The 12,807-nt window shown below is 47.2% G+C and overlaps 2 protein-coding genes across 5 annotated transcripts; both read left to right on the top strand.

The window, feature by feature from the left end:
- Nucleotides 1-1,479: 1,479 nt before the first annotated feature.
- LOC100285123 (uncharacterized) lies at nt 1,480-8,010 on the top strand. 4 transcript variants are annotated; one of them, XM_020547791.2, is made up of 15 exons: nt 1,480-1,961; nt 3,128-3,227; nt 3,323-3,599; nt 4,070-4,169; nt 4,280-4,546; nt 4,657-4,734; nt 4,822-4,923; nt 5,014-5,063; nt 5,158-5,257; nt 5,440-5,538; nt 5,635-5,748; nt 5,886-6,042; nt 6,749-7,095; nt 7,559-7,639; nt 7,739-8,010. In XM_020547791.2, the coding sequence occupies exons 2-15, from the start codon at nt 3,221-3,223 to the stop codon at nt 7,757-7,759; spliced, it is 1,800 nt and encodes a 599-aa protein (XP_020403380.1). In that variant the 5' UTR covers nt 1,480-1,961; nt 3,128-3,220; the 3' UTR covers nt 7,760-8,010. The 4 variants fall into 4 exon arrangements, with proteins under 4 accessions (XP_020403380.1, XP_008668116.1, NP_001151490.2 ...); XM_008669894.4 differs by lacking the exon at nt 1,480-1,961 and adding an exon at nt 2,587-2,896 and having other exon boundaries at nt 3,125-3,227; NM_001158018.2 differs by lacking the exon at nt 1,480-1,961 and adding an exon at nt 2,753-2,896 and having other exon boundaries at nt 7,739-7,992.
- An 857-nt stretch (nt 8,011-8,867) lies between these two features.
- Nucleotides 8,868-9,539, top strand: LOC100285458 (photosystem I reaction center subunit V). Its single transcript, NM_001158351.1, has one exon. The coding sequence runs from the start codon at nt 8,935-8,937 to the stop codon at nt 9,370-9,372; it is 438 nt and encodes a 145-aa protein (NP_001151823.1). The 5' UTR covers nt 8,868-8,934; the 3' UTR covers nt 9,373-9,539.
- Nucleotides 9,540-12,807: the final 3,268 nt, after the last annotated feature.

Raw genomic sequence — 12,807 nt, forward strand, 5'->3', positions numbered from 1 at the left:
AAATAGAATAAAATGAAGGGACTAAAAATTAGTCCCTAGAAACCAAACACCCCTGTAATATAGGTTTGATTCCGATTGGTACTTATCAATCTATTCAGCTCCAATATAATTCATATCAATCGGAACGATCGGTCGATAGGTTCATGAACCGACCTACGTCGGTCTTAGATAGGGGTGTAATCGAATCGGATATGAAGGATATTACTTGTACCATATTTGTTTTCATATTTTTTTCTCTTTGGATAAGATAATGATATTATCGAGTTGTGTCGGATAAGATTTAAATATCGATATTGATATCTTAAATATCCGGCTTTAATTATACGGATACAGATATAAACCTAATACGGATCGAATACTGGATACCCGAACTCTGATACAGATTGGATCTGAGCTCTTTTAAACGGATTGAATTCGAATATGAGCGGATAATATCTATACCATTTGCATCTTTAGCGCTGGAGTGCCCGACTAGTCCACAGATCATTTAGAGATAAATTTTATGAGAGTGATGAGTGGACATCTATTAATTGTAAAGAGCTAACTATTATACATATTAGCTATAAGATATAGGCAGTAAAGAACTAAAGATCCATATAGTCAGCAATTGACTATATTATTAAACTTGCTACGCTCTCGTGAACCATCCTAACATCGCAAGATGAAAACCCCTCTTGCATGTGCTGCATGCAGCAGGGGCGTCTAGACGGCATGACCGATTGGCCTTCACCGCCGGCCCGTGCCCTGGAGCGTTCCGGTGCACCGGAGAAGCCGTTCTGCTGGGCGCCGCAGCTGGTAGACCGGCAGACGGCCAGAGCCATCTTTCTGCAGGCATTATGGCTGGCGTGGACTCCGGCATTTGGATGGATGCACATCCACCAGCAAGATGACAAGGACCCAACAGGCAACAGGGCAGAGGAGAGGAGGCGCAGGAGTCATGGAGCGAAACGCCTCTTCCAATGCTCATCTGTCTATCGCAGGCGCCGGGCGGTCCTGAAACGAAGCTCCACCAACACCAACCATGCCGGGCGGGTGCCGGGTGCGCGCGTGGGCAGAGTGGCGCTGGACGGCCGGCGGGCGGGGCGCCGGACGAGAGGTCCAGCCCTAGCCCCATGCCCCTCATCCCCAGTCGGGCCTGGCTGCGTGGCATGCCGGCTTACCGGCAAGTGCAAGCCGTCAGCACGTGCAGCTCTGCTCTCGTACCTAAAGAGTCACATGCTCCTCCGACTCCGGTGCCCCCACCCCCCACCCCAAAAATCTGGCATTGATCGCCGCACATTTTCGATGCGAGAGCACAGTCGCGTCAGATTTAAAAATAGTCCGGTGCGGTGGAGCACGGCACGGCGGGGCGGAGCACTGTACAGTCACGAGGCCGTGCCCAGAGCGCAGCGTAACACGACAAGAGAGGGTTTGGTATAGCAGACAGCAGTATCCCTTTACAGTTCTAGCCCCAAAAAACTCTTATGAGCCCTGCTACTTGGGGGCCGTGGCCCGTGGGGTAGCGGCAGCGCCTTCTCGTCCAGTCGTCCGGCTTCTGAAGCTTGTTTCTTGCCAACGCTAGCCAAACAAACGGGCGAAGGAGGCGCCGCTCCGCGCGTCAAGCTCCGGATACTTCGCTCTCCGACGGGAGCTAGGAAGAGCCGAAAATACCAGCTTCGCCTGGCTGCCTCTGCCTGGCTGGTTCCGTGACCTCTAGAGGGCGCGTCGGGGCTAGCGGAGCGGAGTCGCTGGGGCACGTCGTGGCCGGGCGGAGGAGACGAGGGGCGCCGGACGCAAACACCAGCACAGGAGCGGCGAGTCGGAATCGCCGGACGTGGAGCAGGCGACTCGAGGCTCCGAGGGTGTCCGCGTGGCGAACAACGAGCGGACGTAGTAGTTGCGGTAGATGCCCAGCCCCGTTCCGGCATGCACTCCGGCCGACGCGTCTCTTCCCAATCCCACGACGACGAGACGGCGTGCAGGTGCAGTGCCTTTGCCATTCTCTCGTCTCTCCTCGCATCGATGGCTCGACGCATCTTTCTCCACCCCGGCAGCATCCTTGTCTCTATTCCTCTTTCTACCTACTCCGCTCCGTTGGGGCCGGCGGGGCCCTGAGCTGAGACGAGTCCAATCGGTACTGCAGCGGTCAGGAGACAACTTCTCTGCTCGAGCTCATTGGTCTCTGATTCCATCTGATAATAAAAGAAACGTTGCTAATCGAGCAGCTACAATCAGTTGTTAATTGAAGCTAGCTGGGTCAAAAACTTGTCGCCGTACGTCCATACCAGTAGTACGTACTCGGCTCCTACCAGGTTGTCTGTGTCTGATCTGATGTGCTCTTCGAGCCTTTTTCAGCCTCGACTCCGTAAAGAATTCTGACATCGGAGTGGCACGGCGTGGCCTGCCGTTGGTTCAGCAGCGGCCCGTGACCGTGAGCGACCGAGCTTCGTTTTCAACTCTAGCTAGCTCTTGCGTGCGAGACTCGTGAGAGGAGGAAGCAGCTCGCTGACTGACCGATGCCATCGCATCGCATCGCAGGCAAGCAAACGAAACGAGACGCCTTTTTTAGTCCGAGCTCCGGCGTGTCTCTCTGAGGAGTGAGGACGAAGAGGCCCCACCGTCACGTACGCCTGCATGTGTCCACGAGTCACCGCACCGGCACATAGTTGTCTTGTTGTTGTACACGACGCACGCATCCCCGCCCCGCCCTCGGCCCTGGTGCATATAAACAAGTGTTGCGTGATCGGCGGCCAGGCCACTGCCCCTTCCAGTCTCGCCGTCGCCGGAGATAGGCCGCCGCCGCCAGCCGGAACGCAACACCGCAGCGGTTACCTGCAGCGGACGGCAGGAACCTAGTCCTCCACTGCTCTGCCTACCCTACAATCGGGATCTCGCGGGCTTCATTAGGGGGGAAAATGTATGTTTTCGTGCATCTCATCCGTTTTATGCTTTTGTTTTCATGGATGTACCTTTGTCCTACCAAGGACCGTGCTACAAAGACTGTTTTTTTTCTTCTTCGTGTAAGTTGAGCAGTTGCTATCCATCAGTTCTTTGTTGAAATTCCTTTCTGGAGTTCCTAGGATTCACAGCTTCGGCGCCATCCGCTGCCTCTTTAGATTTAGACCTTACAACGGCTTGTCTGTAGCAGCGACCAGCGAGCGAGTGCAAGAAGCTCCTGTTCGATCGATCTCGGGAGCTCCGATACTGCGCGCAATCCCAAATTTGACACAGAGTCACAGCAATGTCAGGTAGTAAAACGCAGTTCTCGTCAGTAATACATCAATCTAGGATTTTTTTTTGGCTGAAACAAAACAATGGGGCTGACGCGCCGCTCTCACTGCAGTGAGCCATGCCGACGAGCACGAGATATCTCTGTGCGACCCCAGCTCCGAGGACGACCGGCGGCGCCGGAAGATCGGGTCCCTGCCGCTCAAGGCTATCCACGCGCTACGGAAGAAGCGCGCCCGGCGTCGCGTCACTGACTTCCGGTTCCCCGCGGCCATCTCCATCGAGGACGTCCGCGACGCCGAAGAGGAGCGCGCCGTCGCCGCCTTCCGCGACCGTCTCGCCGCGCACCGCCTCCTCCCCGACAAGCACGACGACTACCACATGATGCTGAGGTTCGATTACAGAGGAGTAGGGGAGGGGGAGCCCTCATTCAAGCAATTATTATACATTTGTTGTTTCAATATGCAAGTCCATCATTCGATTTAATCTCGAGATTTCAGTACATCATTTGTTGTTTTTCAGTACATCATTTTATTATACATCTCAGTACATCATTCGATTAATCTCGAGATTTTAATATACAGGTCCATCATTCAAGCATCATTTGTTCTATAAATCAAATTTGGTGCTTTTCTTTTGTAGTTTTTTTACATTTTATATATAGGTTTAACTTAGACCGTTAGGTCTTCATAAAATCTAATGGTGAATATTTTTCTCCTTTTCTCGATTAATCTTGAGATTTCAGTACCCTCTCCGCGCAAGTGGATGCTTCTTTTGACTATGTTGTATTAATATAAATAGATACATTCCTCGTTTGCCATTAATGACTTCATCCTGTGCGTTCTCTCGATGATAAACGCAGGTTTCTTAAAGCAAGGAAGTTCGATTCCGACAAGGCAATGCAAATGTGGTCAGAGATGCTGAGGTGGAGGAAAGAGTTTGGTACCGACACAATCTTGGAGGTGATGAGAGATTTTGTCTTCACAATTTTGTTTCACAAGTTGTCAAACACCCAAACCTGTGTTCTTTTTGGATCCTTCCATTGATGGACAATCGGGGTTCATGTTGTCAGGACTTTGAGTTCGACGAGCTCAACGATGTACTCCACTACTATCCTCAGGGCTACCATGGCGTCGACCGTGAAGGCCGGCCCGTGTACATTGAGAGGCTCGGCAAAGTTGATCCGAACAAGCTCATGCAGATCACCTCGGTGGATCGCTACATCAAGTACCATGTGCAGGAGTTCGAGAGGGCCTTCAGGGAGAGGTTCCCTGCCTGCACACTGTCAGCCAAGAGGCACATTGACTCCACTACCACTATACTGGACGTCCATGGTGTGGTATGCTAATGCTTAATGGCCCAGTGACTGGGCAGAAACATTCAGTTTTCATGTCTTCGTTGCTAGTACTGTCAGATTGTCGTCCACTCAGTTTCTTACTGTTGTTTCAGGGGTTCAAGAATTTCTCAAAGACCGCAAGGGAGCTTGTCCAACGTATGCAGAGAATAGACAGTGACTACTACCCTGAGGTACTTGTGCTGTTGTGAATGTGAATGAATGTGATGTGCCAGGTTGTTTTGCTTGAGCAACCTTTCTAACTGAAGATGAATTTGCAGACGCTACATCAGATGTATGTTGTGAATGCAGGCAGTGGGTTTAAGTTGATCTGGAACAGTGTTAAGGGATTCCTAGACCCAAAAACTTCTTCCAAGATCCATGTAAGCTCCATGACTGATATTATAACATGACAGTTATGTTGCATAAACAATAGTTCTGCGGCATAAGAGCTTATATAGTCTTCTTCATAGGTTCTTGGTTCCAACTACCAGAGCAGACTTATCGAAGTTATTGACTCAAGGTTAGTGCCAATTTATTATATCATCAGAATTATTTGAAGTCGTATATTTGGCTTACCATCTTATGAAAATACATTTTTGCATATGTTTTATCAGTGAATTGCCAAAATTTCTTGGCGGATCATGCACATGCAGTGAGAAGGGTGGTTGCCTCAGGTCTAACAGGGGTCCATGGAATGACCCTGTCATCATGAAGGTACCCTAATAAATTCTACAATTATGTAACCATGTCTTTTTGCAATGCGTTAATGAATCTGGCCAGAACTTCATGTGGAGAACATTTTCCTGTGACAGGAGAGATATTTGCTTTCAGTTCCTCTTCAGGCATGAAAGGGTATGAAAATCCTTCTATGGACTAACAGAAATTTTCATTTGTAGCTAATACACAGTATGGAAGGTGGTAGTACTAGAGAAATAAAGCAAGTTTCTGACGGGGACGAAAGAAGTGGCTCTTCCCTAAGGGCAGAAAACCTGAAGGCAAGGTTCTGAAATTCCATTTTTCTAAATCATTGCAACACTGACTACAGCTTTAGTTTTCCGAGACATTGATATTATTATTTCTCTTGGAAGCAGGGCATGCTTAGTGACATATCAAATGCTGAATCTGAGTCGGATGTTGATGACGTTGGTTTAACAGTTGTCCAAAAGAGTACGGACCACAGTTTACTAACCCCAGTTCATGAAGAAGTATGTATCATGTTAATTTTAGAATTCCAATCATTGTTTACCTTAACTTGGATAAACTTCTACGTATCCAGTTTCTGTAATATCGTGTATATATGATACCTTATGTGAGCTGATTTTGTATCTAATGGTTTTCTTAGGTCAAGGGGTCAGATACTTCGATATTTTGTAGTTCTAGCAGTAAGCATCTCCTAGATACAACTCCTGGAGCTCCTCAGGCCACCCCTCAAATGGAGATGCCCATTCAGTTGACTTGCCGTAAATATTTTCCTACCTTTGGGTGGCTAAATAATTTAGGTATATACTTTCTCTTTTTTACTTTTTTTCCTTGAACATGCATCTTTTTACTTTGTGGTATAAGTTTTCTTTTCATCCATTAAAAATTAAGGGCTTGTTTTGGAGCAAGGATAATAGGGAGAATTGAGGGGGTCAAAATCCTTACTATTCAATTTTAAATAGTAAGGGATTTTGGCCCCCTCAATTCCCTCCATTACTCGTGCTCCTAAACAAGCTCTAAGCGAATGTCTATTGCTTTCTACTGCAATTCTGATCTGCATCTATTTCGTTTCCATCTGCATGGTGTCTTCACCACAAAAATACTAGATACTAATTGAACCATCTGATATAAGCTTTCCTCCATTACAAAACATAAGTGCATGTCTATTGCATTGCTAACTGTTCATCGTGTCGAACAAAATGTTCCTCGGTAAACAATTCTAATCTGAATTTGTCATTTCCATCTGCATGATGTCTTTAATAAAACATTACTAGTTAATAATTGAACCATCTGATATAAGCTTTCCATCTTTAAAAAAAAATAGTGATTGCTTGGACTTCAGAGCACTGAAAACTGTTACTTGTTGAATAAAATGTTCCTACGTAAATGTTTATAATCTGAACATGTCATTTCCGTCTGCATAACGTCCTTACCATAAATTTAGCTACGAATTGAACCATCTGTTAACTTGCTTTATAACCTACCGTTCTTCCTGTGAAATTTCAGGGAATGCTTACATTAGTTTGCATGGTACATCCGCTGGAAGGACTCTGGAAAACCTTGCTACCGGACTGATCACACTCTTGATCAGGATATCATCTTTCTTCCACCTTTCCGTCTACCGGCAAGAAAGATTTATAGAAACCGTCCAACCCTGTGCCGCGGCACAGGAACCAGAACCTCAAAGGGAAGAGGACATGAGTGCTTGTTTACGACGCCTCAAGAAGCTCGAGTCACTGTGTGATCACCTCATGAGCAAACCTCCGGATATGCCGAAGGAGAAAGAACTTGTATTGATGCAGTCCTTCGATCGGATAAAATCCCTCGAGGCTGAACTGGAGGCGACGAAAAACGTAAGTTGGTTTTTTACTACTAATCACTCTGTGTAGATTCGTAGGATGAGTGCGGTACCAGGACAATCCTAGGCGAAAAATGTCCCCTGTCACAATGATTCCCAATGCTCTTGTGTTGTCACATCTGTAGATTTTTCTTTTGTTGCGGCCATCCTCGTTCTCAGAGTGATCTATAGTTACTGACGGTTTAGGATTCATTCGTGTTGCAGCGCTTTTTAAAATCTACTATGATTTACATGCTTCAGAGTAACATTAAGTTTCGGAGTTTCCCCATTAGTCGATGGAGCAAGAAACCTGCTATATATATATATGTGACAGGCATATTCATACATGGCTTGTTATTTTGTTCTCACTGCCTGTACTAAGAAGCATCTTTTTTTTAATTGCGCCTGGTGCCGTTAGTTGAACTCATATAATTGCTGAGGTTTCGCTCTTTGAATGGACATGCCTCGTATCTCAACAGGCGCTGCAGGCTGCGGTGGAAAAGCAGATGGAACTGGTGGAGACGGTAGAAGCTCTGCAGCACCAATCGACCAGCGTTAGGGTAAGCCACTCGTGAACTCCTTTTTTAGGCTTGTTGATGCAATCTTGCCTGATGCTATATTTGGCGGAACTGAACGTACCATTCTGATTACTTGTGCAGAGGAGATTTTGCTGTTCATAGGAGTAGGGTTGTCGTCGTCGCGCCGAAGCTGTCTGGGTTAGCAAATAATGAACCTGACGCTGCCCTTGGCATCTTGTTTTTGCTCGACTTCTGAAGCGTCATGACGCCAAACCTGTCGCTGGCTCGGCACACTGTATGCGCGGATGCGTGTGAAATCGATCATTTTTTTTGTAGCTACACTCTGGCTTCTGTGATCTCCAGAGCTTGCAAAATGTCAAAGCTTTCGCTGCCCTACTGCTGCGTATTGTTGAGCCGTGTCATTTGCCCTTGGCATTTCGAACCATCCATAGCGCTAGCTATTTTTGACCGCTCCCCTCCCATTTGAGTTCTTGATCGACTCCCGCCCGCGTGCACCGGCGCCAACCTCTGCCCACGCGGCCGCGCCCCTCCGCCTCCGCGTGTCACTCCCGCACGTTTCTGCTCGCCTGGTAGTAACCCGAACGCGCATTGCCGCGCCGTCAAGGGTCGATCCGATCGGGGAGGAGGCGTGACAAGAGATGGGTCCCCACGGAGGCATTGCGCTCCGCGCAGCCGTACTCGCCGCCGTCCGCTTCGCCGCCGCCGGGTTCATCTCAAGTCAGGTAGCTTCTGACACGCATACGCTGTGGGTCTGGTGTCGGGTTCCTTCCCGGTTCGCCTTCTAACGCTCCGCCGTTCCGCCGTACGTGGATGCAGATGACGCGCTGCTGTACCACTTTTCTCTGGATGGATAGTTTTCAAGATATAATATGGACATCTTTATATCTGAATGAAATCCGAAAAGGGTGGTAGATAGGCAATGCTAACCAGCTAAACTCTGCTTTCACTTGTTCGGCATGGTAAAATTTCGTGGTTGACCAGAGGCTCTGAACAAGCTCAACCAAGTACTAGAATGCCGAGTAACTTGCTAATTGCCAAACGCGAAGACAGTGACATCACCACCGGGAGAAAAAATAGGTCTGGACTCTGGATGGTCGGATACCTTATCCGGCGCTCTCCAATGGGCACACGCCATGGGCACACGGCCAAATCCTCGTCTCCTCCACCACTAACCTCGCATTCCGACGTCCCCGCCATATCTGCCAAGTCAGCATCCCACTATATACCCAACTCCATTAATCAAGCGGACACGTTGCTTGCTCCCAAGATCAAGCGCCTCCCGCCTCCAGCACTCTAACTCAGGGGACACGATCGCCATGGCCGCCACATCGACCGCCGCCGCCGTGCTGTCCCCGCCGTCCGTGGCCGGGCTCCGCCTGGCGCCGTCTCCCGGCCGGGCGCGCGTGTCGTTCCGCGCGGCGCCGGCGCCGGCGCGGCGGTCCGTGGCGGCGCGCGCGGAGCTGAGCTCGGCGCTGGTGATCAGCCTGAGCACGGGCGTGTCGCTCTTCCTGGGCCGCTTCGTCTTCTTCAACTTCCAGCGGGAGAACGTGGCGAAGCAGGTGCCCGCGCAGAACGGCAAGACGCACTTCGACGCCGGCGACGAGCGCGCCAAGGAGTTCGCGGCCCTGCTCAAGTCCAACGACCCCGTGGGCTTCAACCTCGTCGACGTCCTCGCCTGGGGCTCGCTCGGCCACATCGTCGCCTACTACATCCTCGCCACCTCCAGCAACGGATACGACCCCAACTTCTTCTGAGCGGTCGTCGAGGATGTATTCTACAGACAGCCGTGTGCGTGCGTGTGTGCTTGTCATGTATCCGATCAAAGTTTGGTTAATTTGGACAAGTAGTGCAACTGCAGAATAATTGGTATTTGTATAGTGCACCATGCCAACATGAATTTGATCTGTCTCTGTCTTCACTATTCAGTTACTCCCCCTGTCAGTATGTCATGCGCGATGCCGAGGGCTGGTTGTTTGCCTGGTCCTATCCGGCACGTCCAACTGGCGTGGCCGAGGCCAGCTCCAGCCCGGCCACCTCGTCCAGCGCGGGCGCCGCAACGAAAGCGAACCCCTCGCTGCAGGAAAAAAATTCAGTACAGACCGGACGTAGAACGAAGGTATTACAGCCCCAGACAAACAATGCGTGCGGGCCCACGCCATCAGCATCAGCCTCTAGCCTAGCTTCAGTGGCCTTTATCTCGGGCTCGGCTTCGTACAGTCAGCTCGCTCGGCCTCTTGCTCGGCTTTAGTAACAATAGGAGCTGAGCTGAATCGATTTATACAGGTCACGGAAGGTTAAGAAAAGGAAAGAGCCCATATAATTCACGGAAGGGTAAAGAAAGGAAGTAACCGTCACCGTCGCCGCCGCTGACCGGACCGTCCTATATTTTGGTGAGGTCTTGTTAACATCTTTATCTCCACAAAAATTCTCTTTCATTGTATATTCTTTGAGTATCGTTGACGCCTCTAATCACCACGAAAAAGATACAAAGACATGGATGAACATGAAGGCATGGCAAATAAGTTTGTGCTCCCTTTTACTGATGACAATTCTGCTATTCTTGGGGATCATGGAGGCGACAGACAGCAGAACACACATGTAGAATCAATTATTTATTTGATATCACATCTGTTTCACCTGTAGTTTGGTCATTTATGGTCTACGCAAAAAATATAATACTTGTTCAGGAAGAGCAGACACGTAAAGCAACTTCGATGACTACTAGTGCAAAAGATCAGGCTAATGACATATCAATACCTGAAGATACAGAGGTAATAGAACTATGCATAACAATTCTTTTGTATTGTAATAGAACTTTTATTCTGAACGCATTTTAATAGGTGGTAGATGATGCTGAACCAACTCTGATCGTTCCTCAAATTGGGATGTCTTTTGACTCTGAAAAGAATGCTTATGACATGTATAACACATATGCTGGTCAGGTTGGGTTCAGTATAAGAAAGCATGATACAAAGCGTCGAGCTGATAAAACTGTGTATTCCAAATAGATAGTTTGCTGCAAACAAGGATATAGAGGATCTGATTCATCACATGCCACAACAAGAATAGGTTGTAATGCTGGTATTCAATTTAGTGTAGCAGAGAAGGGATGTGGACAGTTCAAAAGGTTAAACTTCAACACAACCATACTCTAGCTAGTCCAAATAAGAAGCACATGCTAAGGTCCCAACGACAAGTTGCAGATAGACAACTTCACATGGCGTGCAGCTGCTGCAGGACAACGAGGTTGAGCCCGCCTACAAGAAACTAGATCGCCTGCACCATGCCGACACGGAACGAGGTCGCCGGCGCTGGGGTGGCTGGCTGGTGGTGGGGAGGCTAATCTTCACATCCCCATCCGATCGCTCGGACGGCAGCAACGCCTAGCTGCAGCAGCACTGCAGCAGGCTATTTTGTTTTCCTTTAGGCCATCTCTATTTTTCTCTAATATATACATCTTTTGTTTCAGTTTATAATTCGTTTGAATTTTTTACTACTGGCTCGTCTTATTCAAAAAGTTTCATAATTACCATTAACTTTACTAGGATATCATTTAGCATATAATATATTTTAAGTATGTCTTTATTTTTTTTTAGTTTTTCGAAAAAGAATAAAACGAGCCGTTCAAACTTAGTACAAAAGTCAAACGAATAATAAATTGTAACTGAGAGAGTATTAAACCGAAATAAGCTACTTACAATCAGGACATATCAAGCAACAATATAATTTAATATAATCTACGCAGTGCTAGCTAAGCAAGTATTGTACAACAACTATATATACACAATTGCAAGAGCAAAGAGTGCAAGCCATATGGGGTAATCAATAATTCAAGATAGGTGGTTTATATACTAATTGGCATCATACACCAAACCCACAATAATAATGTCATAAGAACCACACTAAAAAAGGCAACAAGCCACAATTTTGTTAAAGTTGCTCTTTATGAATCTCTCGTGGAGAATGATCACAAATTCTAACAAGCCACAATTTTGTTAAAGTTGCTCTTTACGAATCTCCCATGGAGAATGATCATAATAGCCCTTTACAACTGATGAGCGAAGCTAACAACAATCTATAATAACCACTCAATAATCTCATGAACTGCTGGTGGTCTAGGTGATGACAATCACTAGAAGTAACAAGTATAAAGCCGGCTCAATCCGCTCAACTAGTGACACAAGATGTAATGCACTAGATCTCAAACAAATGATGATCTATGAGATGCAATCGAGTGGAGCGTATTTCTTTAGTTTTAAAAGGTGTGTAAGACGTGAAGCGATATTAGCCAAAAACGACTAAGGAGTCTATTTATAGCCCCGACTTAAAATCTAATTGTTACCTCTTCATGGACACGAATTGCACACAACAGATATGTCTAATGCGCTCTTGATCCTTACACCGTACATTGTCTGGTGTTCTTCCAAATGGCTATAAACTAGCCATTACACCAGACATGTCTCGACATTGAAGGTTTTATCCGATCAAGAAGGGCTTAGTCACAAAAATCAGGATGCCAGTGCATGCGTTGCGTATATTTCCAACGCATGGGTTTCATGTATATAGAACTATAGTTTACATATCGAACTATAGTTTACAGTATGTTTATATCGTACTAGATCAGGGGGCGCCCTTTCGGGCACCCTATCTAACACAGAGGGGGAAAACAGAAACGCTAAAGATTTTATAAACTATTTAGCATGCGAGAGAGACAGAACACAAAGCAACGATCAGACCAGGCACATAGAGAGGCAGGTAATATTTTACATTAAAGTTATAGTTGTTCTCTGTTTTAGCAAGTTACCATACACAGAGGTGCAACACATTATAACGACCAGACCCATCACAGCGGGAAGCTGATTCAAAATAAGGTGACATGATCCAAGTCTAAGTTACGCGCCACACGTAGGGACACACCATAGCGGGAGGTATATAAATGATACTGGTAAACATAGCTTGGCCGATGCAATCCACACAGTTATGTACATAGACTTCAACAAACCACAAGCGCAAGTCCACTTCAATCCACAAAAAGCTAAGCGAACTGTTCACCCTGTTTAAGCACATCATCCATCGTGTGTTCAGACTCTAGATTTGTGGAGGTTGCAAACAAGGAATACAGGAATGTGAGTACAAAAACACACTATAAAGGTAGCATGTTGAAGAGCTTTGTTGCTGATAGGTGTCTG

The sequence above is a fragment of the Zea mays genome, chromosome 2, assembly GCF_902167145.1.
Source record: "Zea mays cultivar B73 chromosome 2, Zm-B73-REFERENCE-NAM-5.0, whole genome shotgun sequence".
Taxonomy (NCBI): Eukaryota; Viridiplantae; Streptophyta; class Magnoliopsida; order Poales; family Poaceae; genus Zea; species Zea mays.

What these genes read in the sequence shown, in the direction of transcription:
- LOC100285123 (XM_020547791.2), top strand. An exon ending in AAACTTCTTCCAAGATCCAT is followed by an intron (nt 4,924 to 5,013) that starts GTAAGCTCCATG and finishes TCTTCTTCATAG; the next exon opens with GTTCTTGGTTCCAACTACCA. An exon ending in ATCGAAGTTATTGACTCAAG is followed by an intron (nt 5,064 to 5,157) that starts GTTAGTGCCAAT and finishes ATGTTTTATCAG; the next exon opens with TGAATTGCCAAAATTTCTTG.
- LOC100285458 (NM_001158351.1), top strand. Translation starts at nt 8,935, where the DNA reads ATGGCCGCCACATCGACCGCCGCCGCCGTGCTGTCCCCGCCGTCCGTG.